The 23,716-nt window shown below is 39.7% G+C and overlaps 1 protein-coding gene across 5 annotated transcripts in view; it reads right to left on the bottom strand.

Moving 5' to 3' along the window:
- SORCS1 (sortilin related VPS10 domain containing receptor 1) overlaps positions 1-23,716 on the bottom strand; it is a 606,810-nt gene that overhangs the window by 116,034 nt on the left and 467,060 nt on the right. For all 5 annotated transcript variants that reach the window (XM_056120469.1, XM_056120468.1, XM_056120465.1 and 2 more), the window contains exons 7-9: positions 21,926-22,044; positions 18,661-18,750; positions 8,215-8,394 (exon numbers count right to left, since the gene is read on the bottom strand). In XM_056120469.1, the coding sequence (XP_055976444.1) occupies positions 8,215-8,394; positions 18,661-18,750; positions 21,926-22,044 (389 nt within the window). The remainder of the gene's footprint in view (positions 1-8,214; positions 8,395-18,660; positions 18,751-21,925; positions 22,045-23,716) is intronic.

Below are 23,716 nucleotides of genomic sequence, written 5' to 3' on the forward strand. Positions count from 1 at the left end.
TTTGTTTCTTAGCCTCTCTTTTGGGAAAATTTGATACCATAAGTCTCAAAAATAATTGGTAATTATTTATTCTTCTCTATTGTCTTAGAGAATATGCTAAAAAATCATTTCAGTTATTCTAAAAATATGAAGTCAACTCTAAGCACTTCAACACCTTGGCTGTGGCCAGGATGAAAATCTGAAAGTGCCATTTTATCTTCTGCCACACCTTCCCTACACACGTGAATAACTTCCTGACATGTCTTACATATTCATCTCTCCCGTCCGAATGAATAAGCTTCCCTAGAAATAGGAGTCATGTATTTGAATCAAAACTCTATTTCTGTCCTCAAATTTGTCTTTCATATATATGGAATCTATGCCTTGACTCTCACAAGATTCTTAGCGGCTTACAGTCTTCCCCAGAGTGTTTCCACTTGCCTTACAGATTATGGTATCTCACTAAAGTTGAATTTTTGAGTTATCTTTTAATTCACCATAAACCTTCATTAAAATTAAGAACAGAAAGTCATTTTGTATAAAATACTCTGTATTTCTTTTAGATAGCACAGCGGGTAGGGCGTCTGCCTTGCATGCAGCCAACATGGCTGACCTGAGTTCGATTCCTCCGCCCCTCTCGGAGAGTCCGGCAAGCTACCGAGAGTATTCGATATGCCAGACACAGTAACAACAAAGTCTCCAATGAAGACGTTACTGGGCCTGCTTGAGCAAATCGATGATCAACGGGAGGGCCTTTACTTACTTACTTACTTAGTGAATCACATGAGGTAGAGTTACAGACTTTAAACTTTTGTGCTTATGTTTCAGTCATACAATGATTGAGTACCCATCCCTCTACCAGTGCCCATTCTCTACCACCAATGTTCCCAGTATTCCTCCCACCACCCCCGCCCCATCTCCCTTCCCCCCACCTCTTTGGCAGGCACATTCCCTTTTACTCTCCACACATCTCACATCCCTAGTGGCCCCTCCAAGCATCCTTTACTTGGTGGTCCCTTCTCTATTTGAGTTGCCTTTTCCCCCAGCATGTGAGGCTGGCTTCTAAGCCACGGAGCAATCCTCCTGGCCCTTATCTCTACTATTCTTGGGTGTTAGTCCCCCCTTATGTTACTTTATATTCCACAAATGATGCTCTGTATTTTAATAAAATAGGTAATAAGAAAAATGCATTAGATGAGGAAACAAGTATATATATATATACATGGCTATATATATCACATTTATTAAATAGTTGTGAAGTGTCAAGTACTACACAAAAGGCTCTTCAAGTGTTATCATGTCACTATTTTAATGCACTCTAAATGGGAAGACTGGATGTCATCCTTATTTTACTATCACTGTCACTGTCCTCCCATTGTTCATAGATTTTCTTGAGTGGGCCCAGTAATGTCTCCATTGTGAGACTTTGTTGTTACTGTTATGTGTTTGGCATATCAAATACATCACGGGTAGCTTGCCAGGCATTGCCTTGCAGGCAAGATACTCTCAGTAGCTTGCCAGGCTCTCCAAGAAGGGAGGAGGAATCGAACTTGGGTTGGCAATGTTGGCTGCATGCAAGGCAAATGCCCTACCCGCTGTGCTATTGCTCCATCCTTATTTTACAGGTAAGAAAAGTTTTACAGAAAAATCTAACTCTGATGTAACCAATCAACTTGGTTATGTCCTACAGAATCTTGAGGCATGCTCCAAATGAGTTTGGCTAACACTAGAATCCACACACTCCACTTTGGCCACAGTGTTTCTTCAAACTTTCATCTTAGAGTATTTGGAAATAAATATCATATAGGACTATGAGGCTTACAAGGAAATTACTTGTACTCATTCTTTTCCATATATTTCTTCTTAGCGCTGGGAATACAGCATGACTATCTAAGCATGTAAGCATTCTATTTAACAGCTGGTTTTGATTAGAAATGTGCTAAGAGCAGGGGATTTGATTTCTTGAGTGATTGAAAGGAAGATTCGCAGATAACAATTTATTCTTAAATACTGATCAGAGGATCATTTCTTGTCTCAACCTTCAATGTAATTCTTATGGAAGTTTGAAAGACCCTCAAACAAGATTTTTTTGCTTATTTCTGCCTCTGATGCTGACCAAAGTCTGAGTCCTCTATCTAAGAATTTAATTCTAAATCCAAAAACACTATATCTTTGAAGACAACAGCGACAACAACAAAAAGATTAATCTACAACCATGGCAATAAGTAAATAGATCCATGACTGTAACATTTGTGTGTTTCGGATAGAATATTTCTCTTTTTTACAGGCAGGCTCTAACCTAGGAGATTCTCCGAGTCAGCAGGCACCAGCATTACCTCTGCCATCAAATAATTCTTTGTCTGAAAAACAAGTCTAAGTATTTTTTCCTTCTCTGTTGCCTTGATCAAATAGCACTCTCTGCCCAGGATGCAGTAGTCTTAAGCAATTAGATGGTCACTTCTATGTGCTGTAACAATTTGTTCTGGATAGGAGAATATTTTTCTTTCCTTTTTTCCACACTGGATTGTAAGTGGCAGGCTTTCCCTTCAAAAATCAAGGTGTAAACAAAAGCATTGCAACCATTGAATTTAATATTAGGGTAAACATAACATATATACATGGCATGAGAACATGTACTGGTCACTGATTGAGCATCTTCATGATGATCCATCAAAAATTCTGTGCATGCTGAATGTCTCAGCCAGGTGGCTAGCCTACAATACAACCCTTTTTCACTCAGCTGGGGTGAACTGTCATTGTACATTAAACCAAAGTGCTCTTTATTATCATTAATTAATATCCCCTGCCCAGAGGAGAGAGGCTATTGTCCACAACTCTCATACCCCTCTAATTAGCCTCTGCAGATGAATACGCTAGGCATCACACACCCCAGTCACACTTAGCATTGCTTTTGCTCTGGTCATTAGCAGATATGCAGTAATGTATTATCCATTCCATACCATGTCCTAGAACATTTATACTTTGCTCAAATGATGGCATTTTAGAACATTTGCTTCTGTGCTTCTTTTACACAAAAATATCTGCCAGAAAAGAAAGAAATAGAACCACCACACAATAACACTGCCTGTGTTTAGCTCTAACTGTGGGCTCAGCTCTGGGTTGAGAAGGTGGTAAAGAGGTTCACAGCAATCATCTACTGCTTTTGTTTCAATCTATTTCCCTCCCTCACTATTTTCTTCCTCCTGTTATAGTTTTTTATACTATGAAGTATTTTAACATTTATCCTGCCCTCCAGGGTCCTTTTATCTTGGGCTACTACTTGACCCATAACTTAAATACTTCTACATCCAGAGAGACATGATAGTTTGTAGTTAATAGTTTCAATACTCAAAGATGCTGATTCAAATTTTGTCACCTACTATCTCTGTGGGGCTGGAGCGATAGCACAATGGGCAGGGCATTTGCCTTGCAGGTGGCCGACATGGCCGACCCGAGTTCGAGTCCTCCACCCCTCTCAGAGAGCCTGGCAAGCTACCAAGAGTATCTCTCCCACACGGCAAAGCCTGGCAAGCTACCCATATTTGATATGCCATCACAGTAACAAGTCTCACAATGTTACTGGGCCCGCTTGAGCAAATCGATGAACAACGGGAGGACAGTGACAGTGACAGTGACTATCTCTGTAATATTCCAAAATTAGCATACAGAACTCCATGACTCCTTATTTATGTGTAAGATGGGAGCTATTATAGCACCTGTGTCAAAAGGTTACAATAGTAGGTTATTATTTTAAACAGTGCCTCACACATAATCACTCAAAGATATATATTAGTGTTATGATCTTTCATCAACAGAACTACAATTTTACGCTCGCATGCACGCACATGCACGTGCACTTGTGTGTGTGTGTGAGAGAGAGAGAGAGGGAGAGAGAGAGAAAGACAGAGACAGAGAGAGATTACTCCGGGCTCTGAGTTCAGGAATCATACATGATGATGCTCAGGGGAAGACCTATGGTACTGGTGCTGTGGACTGAATTTGGCTCAGTTGCAGGTAAAGCAAGCAGCCTAGTATTTGGTCCCAACAGAAACACTTTTTAACAATTTTACGTGGGTGACCCGGGTTTGAGTCCTCCATCCCTCTCGAACAACGGGGGAGGACAGTGCTATAGTGCTACCCTGTTGTATTCTTCCTTGTTCACATATACATATATATATATATATATATATACATATACATGTGTGTGTCTATATATGTATATAGACACACACTTTATTTTTATAAAGATGTTCCCAATATTTGATTAAATTTAATATTCGAACACCAGTCCCACCACCATTACACCTTCCCACCACCATATTTCCATCCTGAACCCCAAACCCTCTCCCCAAAGCAGAATCGAAATAATTTATTTTGTATTGCTTGTTATGAATAATCCACTAAAAATTATCCAAAATTTTCCTTAGAGGAAAGTTTATAAAGATTATTGTCTTTCACCCAGGGGCCATTAAGTCCTTCTATATGAGATTAGTAGCATGTTGTTAAAGGTTGAGCCTTGTGTGTTTATATCTATATCTGTATAAATATGTTTACCCCGAAGATTAGTTGTCTTCTACTTTAAAACCAATTAAATGTGTTGTGTGTTACTCCTGGTGTATTAGAGATGTAAATTATGAGATGTTCAGGAATAGGTTCACTATTCCTATAGTGAATAGGTGAGGCTTGTTTGAGTGTGTAGAGAGTGGCTGTGTTGCTCACATATATTTGCTTTTTGTTGTTGTTGTTGTTTGTTTGTTTAATTTGGATTCTTCTGCTGCGATGGGGACCCAGAGTCTGAATATATCAGGCAGGCTCTTTGAGCTATTTTCTCACCATCGATATTTATTTACTTTTGAATAGATCTGTGTTCTCTGTCACACTGGGGGAGAATATTGGCATTTCAATCACGAAAGCATTTGAGGTGGTCCCCAACCTTCTGTCCCCAACACCCGCCTATCTCACCACAAGCACGGGCATCAAGTATCATTCTAGTGCAGAGAGAAACTAAAGCTTTCAAAAGGTTGCAATGAGTGTGTGAACAAAAAGATCTCTTTTAATGAGAACTGACTTCCTTCTACACTTCCCACAGTGACTCAACAATATATATTCTTAATACACAGACTCATCAGGCACACACATTATACAGTTCACCTCTATAAAACAGCTTAAAGAGCAAACAGATATTGGAAGAGCAAGTAATTGGCATGCGGAGGCACACAAGTAAAATACAAAGACCATTTTTCTCAGTCAACCCCAAATATGAGCTGGCATACACTCCATATATCCTATATGTGTCAGCCTCTCCTAGGATGTTCCTCATCTCTTCTCCTTATTAATTCATTTATGGATCTTTTTTTTTTTTACTTTTCATTTATCTCTAAGCACTCATCATTCATTGCAATTCTGCTGGAAAATTCATGCTGGATGGCTTTCAGCTTCCTGCTAGCCAGAACAATCAGATTTAAAGAACGTTTGTGCCAGGTTCAGTGTCAGCCAATATTCTTTCTATCTAGGTAATCAGCAGATACGGCACTGCTGCACTGATCACATCAATTCCAATTCAAGTTGCTGTGAACTGTCAGGCTAATAAAACAAAGACTCTTCGCTCTGGCCCCAGGATGCAGAACACCTTTACATAATGCAGTCAAAGTGCTCAAAGTGATGATAATAAGAGCCAGCAGTTTCCCTACAGATAGTGAACTGCAGGAGAGACACAAAGACGAAACACAAGAATTAACTAAAAAACAGTGTCCTGTGTCCAGAGAGGTCACCTTGCTTCTGCTTCTCATTCTGTATCTATTAGCCATGTTCAAATTCACCAAATCATTCCTGAAAACAGTCACAAATAACAGGACATTGCAAGTCACTCCTGTCCAGATCTGTCATCTCTTCCATCACCAAGGGACCAATTAAAATGGTCTATAACTTGGCAGAAAACACAGTTTATCCAGAGACACTATTCTATGTTGACTTGAAATGGGGGGAGAAGAGAATCAGGAAAAAAAGCAGCCTGAAAATCAGAGCATAGTTTTGGGAGGCCAAGGATATAGTTGAAATCAGAGAAGCCAACGGACTGATTACTCTGGTCCTGCTGCTTTGCCTTCCTATCAACCTAGTACTCAGAACAAGATATTTCCATTGTCAGTGTTGGATAAAAGTAAAAGAATACGCAAAATTTGAGTTATTTTTTGCATTAAGTGAAAATTTATAGCACCAAGTATCCAACCTACTTATCCTCAGTAAATATTTAGGTTATTTTTATTTAAAATGTCAAATCATAAAGCAAGCTGGGCACAATACTTGTACAGGCCTTTTTATTACAAAAGAGGAAATAAATATGGAAATTTATACTTGTTTATAAGAAGACAACTAGTTTGTGTAAGAGAAAGGAAGAAGGGGAAGAAGGGGTAATCAAAAATAGGGGAACGCATTGGACATTTAAATAATATGGGTAGATTTAAAGACTATAAGAATAGGACAGTGAACTGAGGCTTAACGTCACTGTCTCATAATTTTAATAAGACTCTCTATACTTTCCTAAGCACTACACACACTGTTTTAATGATTTAACTTTAAATGTATTTTATTCGCTGAGATGAACTCATTTAACCTTGAAACAAATTCTATCAAGTTTGTACTAAGTTTATATCCATATTTTAAGTGAGGAAACTGAAGTTCAGAAGTCATTGAATTTGTTTCATGAATACATACATGTGGGTAGCTAGGATATATGCCTAGTCAATCTGCCTCCAAAGTTTCTACTCTAAACCACAGTTTTCTCTGACATGAATTTGAAACTAAATCACCAGACTATGTAAATGTTTTCCAGAATATGTGTTCAGTTTGAGGCTGAGATATCTTGTTCTATATTTATCTGGAACATGGGCAGAAACGGAAGTGGAAGAAACTTGCGAATGCATAAAAAGTTTGCAGTAGATTTTTCTAAATTTATATGTGAAAGCTATGTCCTATGCTAGTCTACTACAATTTCCATTACAAATACTTGGACACTAAATTGGCCATTATTAACACACCTTCACACATACAGAGAAGTCTAGATACTGGAAGGAAACCCCACTACCAACTCTTAAAAGATAAAGAATATAAGGGATTATACTGGTAGGTTTAGATTTCTTTAGTGAAATTATTTTTTTTCCTTTGAGATACTAGATCTGATTCTTTTGTTTGCATTATATAAATAAAGTTTGATTCTATCAACTTACATGCAACTAAATGATAGCATAATTATAACTGTATATATCTGACTCAGTATGTTTTTTAAGAATATAGGTGTATGATTGCACTCTCCTAATCCTGAATATATTTTATCACAGATCATTATAAGCCATTACAAATCTTCAGAGAATATATAAAGCTGACAAATGGCTAAAATTATCTCAAAATAGTAGATTTCTACCTATCTATGAGATTAGTAGCATATAAATTGCAATTAATGTGTTGGTGCTTCTCATAAAAATGAATTGATGTAACATACACATGATTTATATTATAGGTATATAGATATTATATAATAATAATCTATATTTCATATATACTATAGAAAATATATATTATAGTATTTATAGATAGAAAAATAATATATGCAAAATAATCATTTTATTTGCATTTTGTCATTTTAAGAAAGAGTGACACACAGTTCCCTTAGGGGAGCCTGGTAAATCTATTTTTCTCCCTCTCCTACAGTTTAGGAATGGGAGGCCTATTAATATTACCTTGTTTATTGATCTTCTATGAGGATGGAAAATAACTGAGGGAGGTTACTGAGTGGGAAATTTGTTCAAATGTAGAAGGAACATCTTCTAATACCATTGTACAAAGGTGAGCCCTCCATTCTTTCTTCATGAGGGAGGTAAGGAATTTCTCCAATGCTCACCACCCCGACACTCTGTAGGCCTTGCAAAATGATTTTTAAATTTTATACTGTAATCACTCTTCTCCAAACCCTTGGATTGTCTACTTCCCCAGCCACCTTCCAAGCCCTCAGGTTTTTGGTCTAAAGGAAACCCTCCCAGATTGTTCTATGACTTGCACATTAGCTAGTACAAACATTCTGCAAATCCTAATGTTCTTCCAAATGGAATGAGGTCACTTAAGGAAGTATGAACTAATGTGATTAGTTTTAAATCCTTAAATCATGAAACCACCAATGTTGGTCCTTCACTGGTCAGTCTAGACAGTCCCATGGCTCAGAGCCACATATGCCTCGTGACATACCTCATAGAGGTCGATCATGACATTGCCCTCAGGGCCTCTACTGCTCTGGACATTCTCAAGGGCCAAGGTAAAGTAGACACCCCGGGTGTCTGAGATGTAGAGGTTGTAGGTGTCATTCTGGTTCCATTCTTGAACTGCTGCGAACACTTGATTCTCATCTGTACTGATGACATGCATATCCTGAAGAAAGATAAGTAAAAGAAATATGTTATAACTTAGTTTATGGTGTCTCAAGAGTGTGGAATCTAGGGAGGGACACCAAAAAGGCAGCTTTAGGCACTGCTACAGAATAGAAAAGAATTTTCTTTTGCATATTTGTAGAATAATAATTAGTTAAGTGTTAATCATATATTTCTTTTGTTATGTGTGGGGTTAGAGAATAAGGCCATGAGAAAATAGAACAGAGAGACGGTTGGTAGCTCAGTTATAATTAAATTGCCTCATTAGATAATTTGAGGAATACTTTCTGGAATCATATGCCTGTGGAAAACGAATCATTCTGATCTATTTGCCAAGCATGGTGCATGCTTAGAAAGCTTATTTGGGATGAATATGAAGAAAAGCTCAAGGGCCTGAGGGAGCATCTACAAGCCCTCCATTTTTTCAGGGCCCTGTATAGACCAGCAGCAGGATTATTAGATACATCAAACCTCTGGCTTCAACTGTTAAATAAAAGTCCACATTTTAATAAGATCCCTGAGTGATTAATATTAGCATTAATATTTGAGAAACAGTACCCTGAGACTCAGCAACCTCCAGAGGTCCCAAAGGAAAACATTCACCTGAGAACCCCAGAACACTAATCTTCATGTTAGTGGGTATCCAAGGATTTTATTGCTTATTTAAACCTTTGCTCTCAGAAGTTACGTTGAAAACCTCAAGCAAAAGAGGAGGGGAAAGAACCTGCATAATTTATGATGTTTTCGCACTCAGGCAGTTCTGGGAGATAGAAACAAGACAAAGGTAATATGGAGGGAGCGAGCGAATCACCCTAAGGGTGGGAATTCCAAATCCTTTCTTCTCCCATTCTGAATTTCAGAGAAATGAATGCACTGCCCGAGACTGACACAAACCAAAACTGGTTTTCTTCTTTAGGGAATACTATGCCTAGAAAGCCTTTCACCCTTTGCCCAGGCAGCAGGAATTGGTATATACCTTTCAAAAACAAAATGCCAAAACAAAGAAAATCAAGAGACATACACAAAAGCACAAGGGTAGAAGAACAACAAGAAACTTTTCTTGATTCTGCATGCAGTTCAGCATTCAGATCTTCCCAGATGGATCATCCTCTAGCCTTGTGCAGTTTAAGGAGAGCTGTCAATCTAACTTGGCAATATATCCACTGCTGAAAAAATTCTACCTAACTTCTCGTTTAAAATTTTCATTGTGGTATTTGTCCACATTCTCTCTACCAACCCATCACTCAACAATTCAGCTTAGACTTACCTGGAGACCTATATCGAAGAAAATGGGCTTACTATTTAGACTTGATCACATTAAACTCATGATTCCCAAAGGAACAAGTTCTTATCTAAAAGATTTCATATCCTCTTTCTACTCAAGCCTAAACATGGCCTATTCTAGAGTTTGGAAATATTTTTGTAAAATAAAATTTTGGGGTGGAGAGACCAGAGATGAATTTTGTTCAATAGTTTAATGTTATGTCTAAGACAAACTGTAGCACTGTAGCACACTCCTCCCATTGTTCATCGATTTGCTCAAGCAGGCACCAGGAATGTCTCCATTGCGAGACTTGTTGTTACTGTTTTTGGCATATCAAATATACCGCAGGGTGCTTGCCAGGCTCTGCCGTGCAGGTGGGATACTCTCGGTAGCTTGCCAGGCTCTCCGAGAGGGACAGAGGAATCAACTGGCGTCGGCTGTGTGCAAGGAAAATGCCCTACCCACTGTGCTATTGCTCCAGCCCAAGACAAGCTAAGGTTTTTATTATAGTCGGTTATATCTACACATGTATAAGATATGACTTTTATTTCCAACACCAAAAATAAAAGGAAATGGAAAGTAACCATATCTCATACCAGACCAACTATTTACAATTCTTCTGATAATGGTTGTTAAATGCTCATCTCTGAAAGACAAATTTATCTCTTGTAGTAAACCTTTGCTACAATCTTCCTTTCTTAGCACAAGAAGTGAGTCTGTAGTCTTGTCATTCAGAATAGTCAATTTTGCTGAGAATAATGATTAATCAGTGATTGATATGTGATTCAGCAAAGTCAACTACACACAGTACTGTAATGACTGTGGAATTCATTAGTAGAGAAACAATAAGTATATCTTACTGTTGTTTCATAAGCAATACAAAACAAACAAACACTACCCCCCCGTTGTTCATCGATTTGCTTGAGCGGGTTCAGTAACGTCTCCATTTTGAGACTTGTTACTGTGTTTGGCATATTGAATACGTCACGGGTAGCTTGCCAGGCTTTGCCGTGCAGGCGAGGTACTCTCAGTAGCTTGCTGGGCTCTCTGAGAGGGGCAGAGGAATCGAGCCCGGCTGGGCCAGGCTGGCTGCACACAAGGCAAACGCCTTACCACTGGGCTATTGCTCCAGCCCAATTCTAGAACTGATGGGACATTCCTGGAAGCAGAGGATTTAGTTAAACCTGAAGAGAATAGTCTAAAGAACGGAAAGGTCAAATTCTGTGGCATTCTTTGAATGTAAACAGCTACACAACTTGACCCCTGTGTAAACCTTACAGATGGAGAACACAGCATAGTAGAATTGTATAAAAAAGAAACTGTGATGGAAATAAAAACATTGAGTTCATATCTGCCTTTATGACTTATGTGTGGAAACTAAACACTGTGCCTCAGAATTTACACTGTAAAATAGAGATAGCTATGTGCTCTCCAGTGAACTGTGAGCACCGGAACAGTAAGCATTATACTTTTAAGATAGGACTTGGAATTTAGCATCTGCTCCATATTTTCTGTTAAGCAAACCTTTAATCCCTCTTTGTTAATTAAGCATGGTTGATTTTTACCTTTCTCTTCAGTGAAACAGTTAGGGTACTAACTAATACACTCAAAATATGTGTCTCATTCTAATGAACAGAATTCACAGTGGAAAATAGCCCAAGTGCCATTCACCTTCTATGGAACCAGGCCAGAATGATAGCATAGCAGGTAGGGTGCTTGCCTTGCATGTGGCCGACCCAGGTTTGATCCCCAGTATTCCATATGGTCCCTTAAGCACTGCCAGGAATAATTCCTGAGTGCAGAACAAGGAGAAACCCCTGAGTATCGCTGGATGTGACCCCCCCCCCAAAAAAAGCAAAAAAAAAAACACTTCTATGGAACCCCACCTATAGAACTAACATCATTATCCTGTAAGGGCATTTAGAATTCTCATATACTTTCAATTCATTCTTCCTTCCTTGTAAGCAGTATGAAACAGCATCTCTACCTTAAAACAAACATATTTTAGCACCAATTTCACACTTTTATGATTAATATCACCTTTGTTCTTCGGAGTGACTTTATGTACTAGACTTCGGGTTACAATAGCAATTTTATTACATAATCCTCAGTGCTAGTGTAGATCATTGTATTATCATCACATTACCTAAATTTATCTCTATTTTCTAGATCTAGAATGAAAACACATCTGGCCACTTGGAGAACTAGCTGCATAATAATATTAAAACCTCCAAACTTTAGATAAGGCACAAGATAAGAAAGAAAAGCTCTTCTTTTCTCCACTTTTATTTTTGGACCACACCCTGCTGTGCTTTGTATTTACTCTTGGCTTTGTACTCGTGATAACTCTAGCAGTACTTGGGGTCCCACAGGTGATGCCACGACCAAACTCAGGTCCTCTGCTTGCAAGGCAAGTAACTTATTCACTCTATAGTACCTTGCAAAGTTACACAGTAGTTTACAAGGCAAGTGATTAACTCGTTGTATAGTATCTTCATACCCTATTTCATTTTATTATTTTCTAATTGTGTTTCTGGGTCACTCCCAGAATTTACTTCTAGCTCTACACTCAGGGACTGGGTTACCACATGTGATGCTGGTGAGTAAAGTTGGCCATGTGGAAGACAAATGCTCTAACTGATGGGCTATCACTCTAGCCCCAACAGCACCTATTTTAATTTCATTTAGTGCATTTTTTCAAAAAATCATATTGTCTAAAGAGTTTTTATGTCTAAATATTTTATTTATTTTTCTTATCATTATATCTTCTTCCTGTGCAGGGAAAAATGTGTTTTTCTTTTTTCCCTCCAAATAGTACCATTTTATGTTGAGTGCATTCATTGGTACAAAACAGTCACAGTCACAGTCACAGTCCTGCCGTTGTTCATCGATTTGCTGGAGTGGGCCCAGTAATGTCTCCATCGTGAGACTTCTTGTTACTGTGTTTGGCATATTGAATACGTCACGGGTAGCTTGCCAGGCTTTGCCGTGTGGCCAAGATACTCTCGGTAGCTGTTGGGCTCTCCGAGAGGGGCGGAGGAATCGAACTTGGCTTGGCAGGGCACACTGTGCGCAAGGCAAATGCCCTACATTTTAAATAAAGAAATATCTTGGACATCTTCTCCTAAATCTTTCCCACAGTCTGGCCCACAATACAGCAATATTAATGAAATTTAATATCTATATATATTTTTTAACTGAGCCCTTTGATATTTTGATTAATGCTGAATTAAATAGTTTGTTGTTGTTGTTGTTGTTGGCAGGACCTCTCAGAGCCTTCACTGGCAAGGCACATGAAATTCAATTTATTTTTTAAAACTTTGTTGATCATAGAACACAATTTTCACGCAGGAGGTCTAAGGACATTTTATTCTGGGTACGTATTTCAAAAAATGCTGTGAAACTAATTTAAAATTGCAAAAAATAATCAAACACATGACAGCAGCAATAACAAAATACAATAGAAGAATAGAAGTGGACAACCCAGCCCAAGTTTCAAAGTGGGTCAATGCCATATCACGGTCTGGAAATAGGATCTCCCCACACAGTTGAAGAAACCCTCATCCAGATGGATATTATAATCATGCGACCAGAGAGACAACTAGATTCATAATCACTGTCACTGTCCCTGTCCTCAGGTTGTTCATCGATTTTCTGGAGCGGGCCCAGTAACGTCTCCATTGTGAGACTTGTTGTTACTGTGTTTGGCATATTGAATACATCACTGGTAGCTTGCCAGCTTTGCTGTGTGGGCGAGATATTCTTGGTAGCTTGCGGGGCTCTTGGAGAGGGGTGGAGGAATTGAGCCCGGCTCAGCTGGGCCGGCTGCGCACAAGGCAAATGCCCTACCGCTGTGCTTTCGCTCTAGCCCTAGATTCATAATAATAATAATGATTTATTATTAATAGCACTGTAGCAGCACTGTCCTCCTGTTGTTCATCAGTTTTCTTGAGCGGATACCAGTAACGTCTCCATAGTGAGACTTGTTATTACTGTTTTTGACATATCAAACATGCCATGGGGAGCTTGCCAGTCTCTGCCGTGCGGGCGGAATACTCTCAGTAGCTTGTTTGGCTCTCCGAGAGGGACAGAGGAATCGAACCCAGGTTGGCCATGTGCAAGGCAAACACCCTACCCGCTGGGCATCCCGTGGAATCCAGTCGGTAACAGCTCTAGTCCAGTGGTCGTCTTTAAATCTCATTACGTGACCAACCCATCTGATTTTTGACACCTTGGCAAACAAGACAGCGTCCCTGATTCTTGATCGTCGATGGATGTCGGAACTCCGGATTCTTTCTCTCATTTGAGTGAAAAGTGATATTCCAAGCATAGCTCTTTCAATTCTTCTTTGGGAGGCCTGAATAGCGTTCTCATCCTGTTTGCGTAGGGCCCAGGTCTCTGAGGCAAATGTTAATGCAGGAAGAACAGTGGAATCAAAGAGATGTGCCCAGAGCCTGAGGTTCTTCGTCCTCTTAGCTATTTCTTTGACATCCTTGAAGGCATTCCCAGCTGCTCTCTTCCTCCTGCACAGCTCGGGTGCCAGGTCATTTGTCATGTTGACTTCTCGACCTAGGTACACATAGCTGTTGCATTCGGAGATGGTCGTTCCATTGAGAGCGAATGGGGCATCAGGAACGAGGCTGTTTCTCATAAACATTGTTTTCGTAAGATTCAGCTGTAGTCCTACCTTTCCACACTCACAGTCAAAGTCGGCCAGCATTTGTGCTGCTTGGCTGATGTTTGGTGTTATTAGAACGATGTCATCAGCAAAGCGGAGGTGGTGTAGTTGCCGACCATCTATCTTCACTCCCATTCCTTCCCATTCCAGTCGTCGCATGATGTTCTCGAGGGTGGCACTGAAGAGTTTCGGTGAAATGGTATCACCCTGCCGAACCCCTCTCTTGACATCAATGATTACTTCTTTGTAGAATGGTGAGATCCTGGTAGTTAATCCGCAATACAATTCACGGAGGATCTTGATGTATTGGGCTTGAATGCCCTGATGGGCTAGGGCTTCAATGACCACTTCCGTCTCAACAGAATCAAAGGCCTTCTTTAAATATTGTTATACAACAATTATTTTAATAATTATCACTTATTATTTAAAATTATTTAATAATATTATCATAATAATAATTACTATAACAAAATTAATAATAATAATTAACTTGCTTTTTAGAGGACCTGTTCTCTATGATGTTCAAAGCACTTTCACTTGTATTGCCTCATTTGTCTCACTTCAATAGCTTAGCTTCAAGTCAACTAAGAGTCACAAAATCTCCCCATTTGGAAAGAAAACCCCCACCTGACTCTCTGTTCATTTTCACGACTGGTATTAAACCTTTGTTTCTTTTTTATTTTTTAATTATTTATTTATTTATTATTTTGCTTTTTGAGTCACACCCGGCGATGCTCAGGGGTTACTCCTGGCTCTGCACTCAGAAATTACTCCTGGCAGTGCTCGGAGGATCATATGAGGTACCAGGGATTGAACCTGGGTCGACTGAGTGCAAGGTCATTGCACACTGTCCTATCATCCCAGCCCCTCTTATTTATTTATTTATTTATTTATTTATTTTGCTTTTTAGGTAACACCTGGCGATGCACAGGGGTTACTCCTGGCTCATGCACTCAGGAATTACTCCTGGCGGTGCTCAGGGGACCATATGGGATACTGGGAATTGAATCCGGGTTGGCCGCATGCAAGGCAAATGCTCTATCTACTGTACTATCACTCCGACCCCTCTTTTTTTATTTTTGAACCTGTTGGGCTGGAGCGATAGCACAGCGGTAGGGCGTTTGGCTTGCGCACAGCTGGCCCCGACGAGCCAGGTTTGATTCCTCTGCCCCTCTCGAAGTGCCGGGCAAGCTACCGAGAGTATCTCGCCCGCACGGCAAAGCCTGGCAAGCTACCTGTGATGTATTCGATATGCCAAACACAGTAACAAGAAGTCTCACAATGGAGACGTTATACCGGGCCCGCTCGAGCAAATCTATGAACAACGGGAGGACCATGACCTTGAAGAAAATTGTGATGTTTCCAGTAAACACAATGGCCGTCAATAATCAAGGAAAATTTGAGCATGAACAGTGCTGGCTTGTCTGGATTCCTTTTGTAGTCATGATGCTTTGCTCATTTCTAGCTGCTGCTACCTTGATTTTGATAGCTACCCATAAGCCCTTTGGCTAAGATCACGCCACCCAAGTTGGGAGTTTTCTTTGAACCTGTAATAGGATACTAATGGGGCATCTCATTGCCTTAAATAACAAACACCCACTTGGTGTTTATGATACATTCATTTGCTGTACTGGCTCCTATTTTTCTGGGGACAACTTAAATTAATCACAGTATTCTACCCTCAGACTTCAAATGAAGCCAAGTAATGAACCATGCTCATGTGGGAGTGAAGGAGGAAGGAGGCAGGTAAGCACTCTGGTGCAAAGCCAAGTCTTTCCATACAGTTTGTTTACAGGCTACAAGGGAAAGCTGTCAACAGTGATCTCTGCAATGCCTATACAAAAAAAAAAAAAAAAACCAACTTGTAAAATATGTGCTCCTTAACGCTCCAGAGATGGTCCAAAGATGTTTCTTTGATTTTTAAAGGACCACTTTGAGCCTGTTCAGGTTAATGAACCCTTTTCTTCTTCTCTTGATGCCCCACCCTCACCCCCACCCCCACCAATTGGCTACAAATTTGGAGAATTTTATATACTAAGGTATCACTGTGGGACCCGGGGCTGAGATCTCCAAACCTGCATGGTTTGGGACTGGACCTGCCAGTAGCTAGACAGTTACACCCACCAACTGCTGTATAACCCCAACAACGGCCAGGATCCAGAGATTATCACACTCAGCTCCCGGAAGCGACATCTTATCTCATTCCTACTTTGGACAAACTGGCAGGCTACCAAATATAACCTGCCCACATGGCGGAGTCTGGCAAACTCCCCGTGGCGTACCCAATATGCCAAATACCAGTAACAATGAAGGGTCTCATTCTCCTAACTCTGAAAGAGCCTTGAATGTGGCACTTTTTAAAAAAAATCTCAGGGCTAGGATGAAGGAGACGTTACTGGGGCCTGCTCGAGGCAATCGACGAATAACAGGATGGTTGTGATTGTGATTGTGAAGTTATCACTGTAGCACTGTCCTCCCATTGTTCATGGATTTGCTTGAGTGGGCACCAGTAACACCTCCATTGTGAGATGTGTTGTTACTGTTTTTGGCATATCAAATACACTACAGGGAGCTTGCCAGGCTCTGCCTTGCAGGCGGGACCTGGGAGGACATTGCTCATAACAGAACTTATCCATGATTTCAAGGGAACAAGTCTAAAACAAAGAGCCCAAATCAGGGGGTCAGGAGATGAGTTCTCCAGCCTCAGCTCTCGCATTCTATTTGATCTTGTTTGATTCTTGTCAAAAAGCAATTCCCAGGAGTGTGGATGAGAACAGTGACTTGAATCTGAGGCATCCTGTTTTTGTTTTTATGCCCACATGCCTCCTGAAAACGCATCTTAGTGTGTTAACTACAATAATCATTTTTAAAGGTATAAATCTAGCATGCCAATTACTCTTATTTGGTGAAGCTTCAAAACACTGATTTCTTCCCCCAGCCTCCACCACAGCCTAGGCAAAGAGGGAAAAAAAAAAAAAAACAAATAAAAGAAAAAAAAAAACAGTTCTGCTTTTGGACCATACTAAGTGATGATGAAAGGTCATTTTCAAAATACTTAGTTTTCCTTTTACATATTGACTTTATTCAATTCTCATTTGAGGCACAACTCCAATGTTGCAAGCTCTTGCTTTTTAGGAAAACACTTTAAGTCAAATTAAGAGCAAAGAGCATTTAAATGTACACAGGCAGAGACTACAGTTCTGGGCAATTACCATTGTCATTAATCTTTTAGTGGCTGAAAATAATAATAATTGCTAACATAGATACAGTTCCTTAGAGTTAATAGTGCAATTTAATATCTGTTATTATCTTTAATGGGCTGAGGTTTACAGCCTATCTTGCACTATGCCAGGTTAGGGGCAGAGTGCTGTCTAAGAATTCTACCTAAAGTCAGAGTAATCAGCTACCACTGGTTTTCTGGGGAGACGAGAATACAAGGCCCACATTCCACTGGAATTTCTGGGCAGTGAGTGTCTGTTGAGCAAGACAGCCTATGAGGAATACTCATGGGTAAAGAGACATAAAAGAATCATCCCTACAAAGTTCTTTATATTCTCTTGTTCAGTCTAAAGGTTTTAAAGGCTGAACTATGAATATTTTTATGTTTACACATCCCCTTTCTCGCAACTGCAAATATCCCCCTTCTTCAATCAAGAGCAGATCTCAATGCAAGAACAATTTCTAGCAACTCAGATATGTAACAATGGCAGCAAAACAGTAAATCCACAGCTTTGAACTTCGGTCAGCTTGACCTCCACTAGGTGGCGCTGCATATTAACACAGTTTTCCAGCGTTTCTGGAACGAGTCAGCAATGTTCCCACTTGAGGATCTTTAACATGTTGACCACTGCTTTTGAAAGGGCTGTGACTCTGGGGGAGCCGAAACAATTAGCTGTGCTTTCGGACTCTGAAGACAGCCTGGCTCAAAAATTCTGTGGAGAGAGCAAAGGTGCTGCTCTGCACTGGGTCTTGGGAAATGATGGATGATGAAATGGGAGAGAAACGTACCACATCTGTTGCACGACTAGACTGTGCAGTTGGAAACGTCCATGGTTTGGTAGAAAATCAAAGCATACGTTTGAAAAATCTTAACTTTTTAAAAACAAAAGCACATTGTTATTCAGTTCACTTTGATAGCCTTGTAATGAGACTGAGGAAAACAGTAGCAGCTAAGGAAGGAGAACTTGAGAGCCGGAGTCAAGTGATGAAAAAAAGAAAATAGATGATTATGAGTGACTTAAGGGATCCCCAGGAAAGAATGGGGGTGGAGGGTAGGCAATCGTGAATCAGAGGATATAATAAAATAAAACTAATGGAGGACCTACCTTAGGCAGAGCATATTTGGGTAGTTTCATCTGGGCAAAAGCATTCCTCCGATAGGACACGTAGTAATGCGGTCGCCCCCCTGAGGTCAGCTGCATCAGAAATACCAAGGTTATAAGATCAGTGACTGCAACAGTCACAACTCACAGGAGAATAGCCATTGAGTGCAAGGGAGTAACTGACAATACAAGAGCACAGATGCCCGGTGTGGGCAGGTTTCAGGAACTGGCACTCTGTTCAAAAACAATTTACACAGCGTGTGATTGAGCCAAAGGCTTAACTGAACCCAGCAGACAAAACATAAGTCCCCAATTTTCACTGTGGTTCAGAAGCCATGAAATTAGTATATATTTTTTAAATTCTACGCATCGAATAGTTAGCTTACTGTTCATCAGTAGTTCATATATCCATCCCCCAGAGCAGGGCTATAGAAACATCATGTTGGAAGGAAACCCTTCAGGGCAAATGTTGGCAGAAATGGCTTCTCACAACTCTGGCCCCAAAGTCTAGTGTGGTGCTGTGACACTAGAGGGTATGGTCTCATGCGCAGCACTGCTACTGATTCATTAGCAGCAAAGGCAGGCCAGGATCATGGCCCCCAATCCACCTACATATTCAGGTACTGGAGAGAATTTCCTGCCTAACTCTCCCAAGTCTTTCCTGGACAGAAACACAATGAACCTGGTGGGCTCAGAGATTTGTGGTTTCCTTCTCAGCATGAGAAAGAAACACTGAGCATGGAGAGTGTCAAGGAAGATCTCCCATCTCCCTTTTTTAGGGGCTCCTTTGCCAGCTTTGCTGGGCTATCACTGACATATATTAGGTATGCTTAGAGTAACTACAACATAGGTTTTTAGCTGATTTTATTTGGAGGGATTTAGGGCCACTCCAGCAGTATGCTCTTGGTGGTACTCAGGGGACCATATGTGGTGCCAGGATTGAAGCAAGATCAGCCTTCTGTCAGGCCAGTGCCCAAATCCCTGTACTACCATGCATAGCTGATTTTTTTTTATTGTTGTTGTTTATTTATGGACAAACTGGCAGGCTACCGAATGTAACCTGCTCACACGGCAGAGTATGGCAAACTCTCTGTGGCATACCCAATATGCCAAATACCAGTAAAAATGATGGGTCTCATTCTCCTAACCCTGAAAGAGCCTTGAATATGGCACTTTTTAAAAAATCTCAGGGCTAGGATGAAGGAGATGTTACTGGGGCCTGCTCGAGGCAATCGACGAACAACAGGATGGCCGTGATCGTGATCGTGTTGTTTATTTATTTGGCTGGTAGATTTTGGGCCACACTGGATTACTAACTGTGTTTCTCAGGGCTCCTATTGAGTCTGCATGCAGGGTCTACACTATTCCTGGGGAAGATCAGGGGTGCCAGGTATCAAATCTGGGTGGCCCTGTGTAAGGCAAGGGCCTTACCCACTATACTATCTCTCTGGCCCCAACATATTGTTGTTGTTTTAACCGAGGCAATGCTTATTCAACAGTATGTGTTTTTCAGGTTGAATCTTACACTTCTTCACTGTATGTATTTTTTCTAAAGCATTATTTAATTTCATATCATGTGAAATGATTAACACAGATTTGTTGACACTTGCACCCTTCCACTTTATTCCAATTTTATTTTTATGGTAAGAACATATAATTCCACTCTCTATAACAACTTCCAAACACCTAAAAGAGAACTGTTCATTACATTCCCCGGAATATACAATATGTTCCCAGAATGTACTTATAACTTGGCACTTATATCCTTTGATCAACAGTTCCCCCATTATCCTTCCCCAGAGCACCCCATGATCACTGTTCTGTTCTCTGTTCTTATGACTTTATGTAGCAACTCAATCCACTGAAATAGCTGGAGTTTGAATGACAGCTGGATTTTGTGTACGAGGAATGTCAATAAATGCTTGGAGTGAATATTCATAAGACACATAAAAATGTGATCATAATGCTATCATGTTCACCATTATGTGGTCAGTTCGCTTCATAGTCCACATGATGGATTGCAGACTCACAATGAAATTGGCATGGACAGAAAATATATGAATGCTAAATTCAGAATTAATTCTCATCTGCAAGTCATGTATGTGGATGATAAACTGTTATTTTAAAATAGAAAGGGTTCCTGGGAACAACACTGACAGAGTTATAAATTAAGGTAGAACTTAACAACAATAACAAATTAAAGGTGGAACTAATACTTATACAAATATATATTTTCTACTATAACATCATTTGATAATTTGACACTGAAGTAATCAGAGAACACTTCTCCAGGGAAAAATGAAATGTGTACGCATGTAAAGTTTTTGTGCAAGAAAAATCCTAAAAGTATATGGGCTTATGTTTGGCTTGAACATTTCAGTTGTTACCTCCAAATGTGAATAATATTTTGAATGATCATTTCTTTACAAATAAATATTATGATATTCAGACTGTGTCCTAATCATATTATAATTCGGTACATGTGTAAACATGCACACAAACATACATGGAAAAATAAACTATTTAGCAATGATACCTTTGTGTTTTTAATGTGCAATGCAAGAACTGCCTTTTGATATCTTCCAGATAAGCCTAAACTTTTCCTTTAATACTGAAAACAGAAAACTATTATTGCCCCAGGTTTCTTCTAAACATGAAATCTAGACATCTCAAATCGTTTCAACTTTTCTTTAAAGGTTTACAACTGGCTAAATGAATGAATACTTTCCAACTAAATTCTCTCTATTCTAATCAGTTCCTGCAAGACAGTAATAGCTGATTAGACTCCTCTTGGCCTCCTATCTCCTCCAGCTACACTCCTGGTTTCCTGTTCTCATATGTTTCCCTATTTTTAAGGTTGGGAAGGAAACTGATTGACTGACTAGTTTCCTGATAGGAAAAGACTGGCATATGTGCTCTTTCTCTTGATAACTGACAGGAACTTCCACAGAATGCAGATGAGAGGCATGAGAGGAGGTAAGCATTATTCTGGACACAGCCTTAGTATTCCGAGCAGGGCTTCTGTGACCCGAGTGAATAAGGCCCTCCAGAAACTGCCCCCGATAACTAATTAATATGCTATTAGCATAGAGCCATGGACACTTGGTAATGTTTCTTTTGTTGAAAAGATTCATCTTGTTTTTATTTTTTTCCCTTCTTTTTTTTTGGCTATTCTGGGAGTATAAGCAAGCAAAAGGGGATCCATCAGGGACAGAAACAGGGAAGACAAATGTCATTGAGACAATCAATAGCTGGAGATCTTTTATACCTGAACAAACACATAATCATCCTGGACAATCAAAGAATCTGGGTCAATGTAGCCTGGGAAAGGTTTACTTCTGTTCGCCTCTGTGCAGTTCTGCATCCGGCAGGTTAGGTATTGTGAATCTGGAAAAGAAAATGAACAGGGTAGGAGTGATGAACATATGAAGGATTAGTCAGAGCGGCCATTTCTATTTTCTTGCTATCTCCAAGTTTTCAAACAAATCTCACATTCTTAGCTGATTGCATTGTTATTATTATTGTTAAGAGCCATCGCTATTATTTTACTCTAACACTATCACCATCACTTAGTGCCACTATTAACTATTCCTTAGGTCAGTGTTTAATGTTTTTCAAACTTTTTTTGAATGCAGTCCCCTGTCCCCTTCTAATCTAATTTCTTTCCAGTGACTTTCAATTCTTCTGCCCCTCTCGGAGAACCCAGCAAGCTACTGAGAATATCTCGCCTGCACAGCAGAGCCTGGCAAACTACCCATGACGTATTCAATGTGACAAACACAGTAATAACAAGTCTCACAATGGAGACATTACTGGGCCCGCTCAAGCGAATCGATAAACAACGGAAGGACTGTGATGGTGACAGTGATAGCCTGTCTCACTAGCAGCCCTTCACCCCTTTCCCCAGTCACTCTATCAGCTGACCCTTGAGTCTCCTGTTGTGACCTCCCACTATTAAATTTTCACCTGTGGACTTTCTGAGATACTTTGGGGAACTCAAAAGAGAGCATATGTCTCCTGGTTGAAAAAAGTTGATCTATGCTATCCCAGAATAATAAATTCTCCTGTATTAATTTTATCTTCCAGACCTATACAAAAAATATTGTTTAAAACTGGTAATAACAGATGTGGTTTCATCAACATTAGTAGACTTTATCTCCACACTTTGACCTTTGTCCAATAGAGAAGGACACACAGACAAAAATATAAATCACTAATCCTTTTTTTCCTGAAAGTGTTGTTCTTGATCAGACTCTCTGCTGCTACTAAACAGAAGGGAAATGGAACAAAGAAGATATTACTGAGTCTAACTATGCTGTCAATTTACAGAGAAGTACACTGAGATGCTGAGTGTCATCTGAGTCTGGACACAGGTAGTAAGCATTTCAAAAATAACTCTTTCCTATATTTGATCTCTACTACTGATAGTACAGTGAATCATGGAGGTTTTCCTTACTTTTTGCCACAACCGTCCTACCCCATGTACTGATCAGCTGTTACTTCCTTTTATTAAACATTTCCTATCTACCATTTACAATAGATTCCAGTCTTCTACCAACAACCACTCCATCTGCCCTAATGCCATCTTCTCTCCTGTGAATCTTCTTATCTGGCCTTACTCATGATGAGGAAACTAGTTAAACTTTCTATCATATTATCATATTAGAGAGTTCTCAATTTGTGTTTCCTCTGCCTGAACATTTTTTTCTTTAGGATGGTCCCAATGAATATTCTAGATTTCAGACCACTGTAACTGTAAAGAGTCGTGTTCTATGATGACTTTTAAGGGTGTTCTATAATGACTTCTGATAAATACTATTCTGTTAATTCCCTTTATGGAAATTATCACAATATATAAAATCTCTTCATTTATTTATGTTCATACTCCTATTAGAATATAATATGCATGATGACAAATTCTTCTTTGATTGTTGTTTGTGACTGCACTCCAGGATCTAACCCACTGGTTTATATGTTGAACACAATAAATCACATTCATTTGGAACACCCATTTTTATAAAAAGATGTATTATTTGAATGAAAAATATGTCATTTTGCT

The sequence above is a fragment of the Sorex fumeus genome, unplaced genomic scaffold (genome assembly GCF_029834395.1).
Source record: "Sorex fumeus unplaced genomic scaffold, SorFum_2.1 ptg000043l, whole genome shotgun sequence".
Taxonomy (NCBI): Eukaryota; Metazoa; Chordata; class Mammalia; order Eulipotyphla; family Soricidae; genus Sorex; species Sorex fumeus.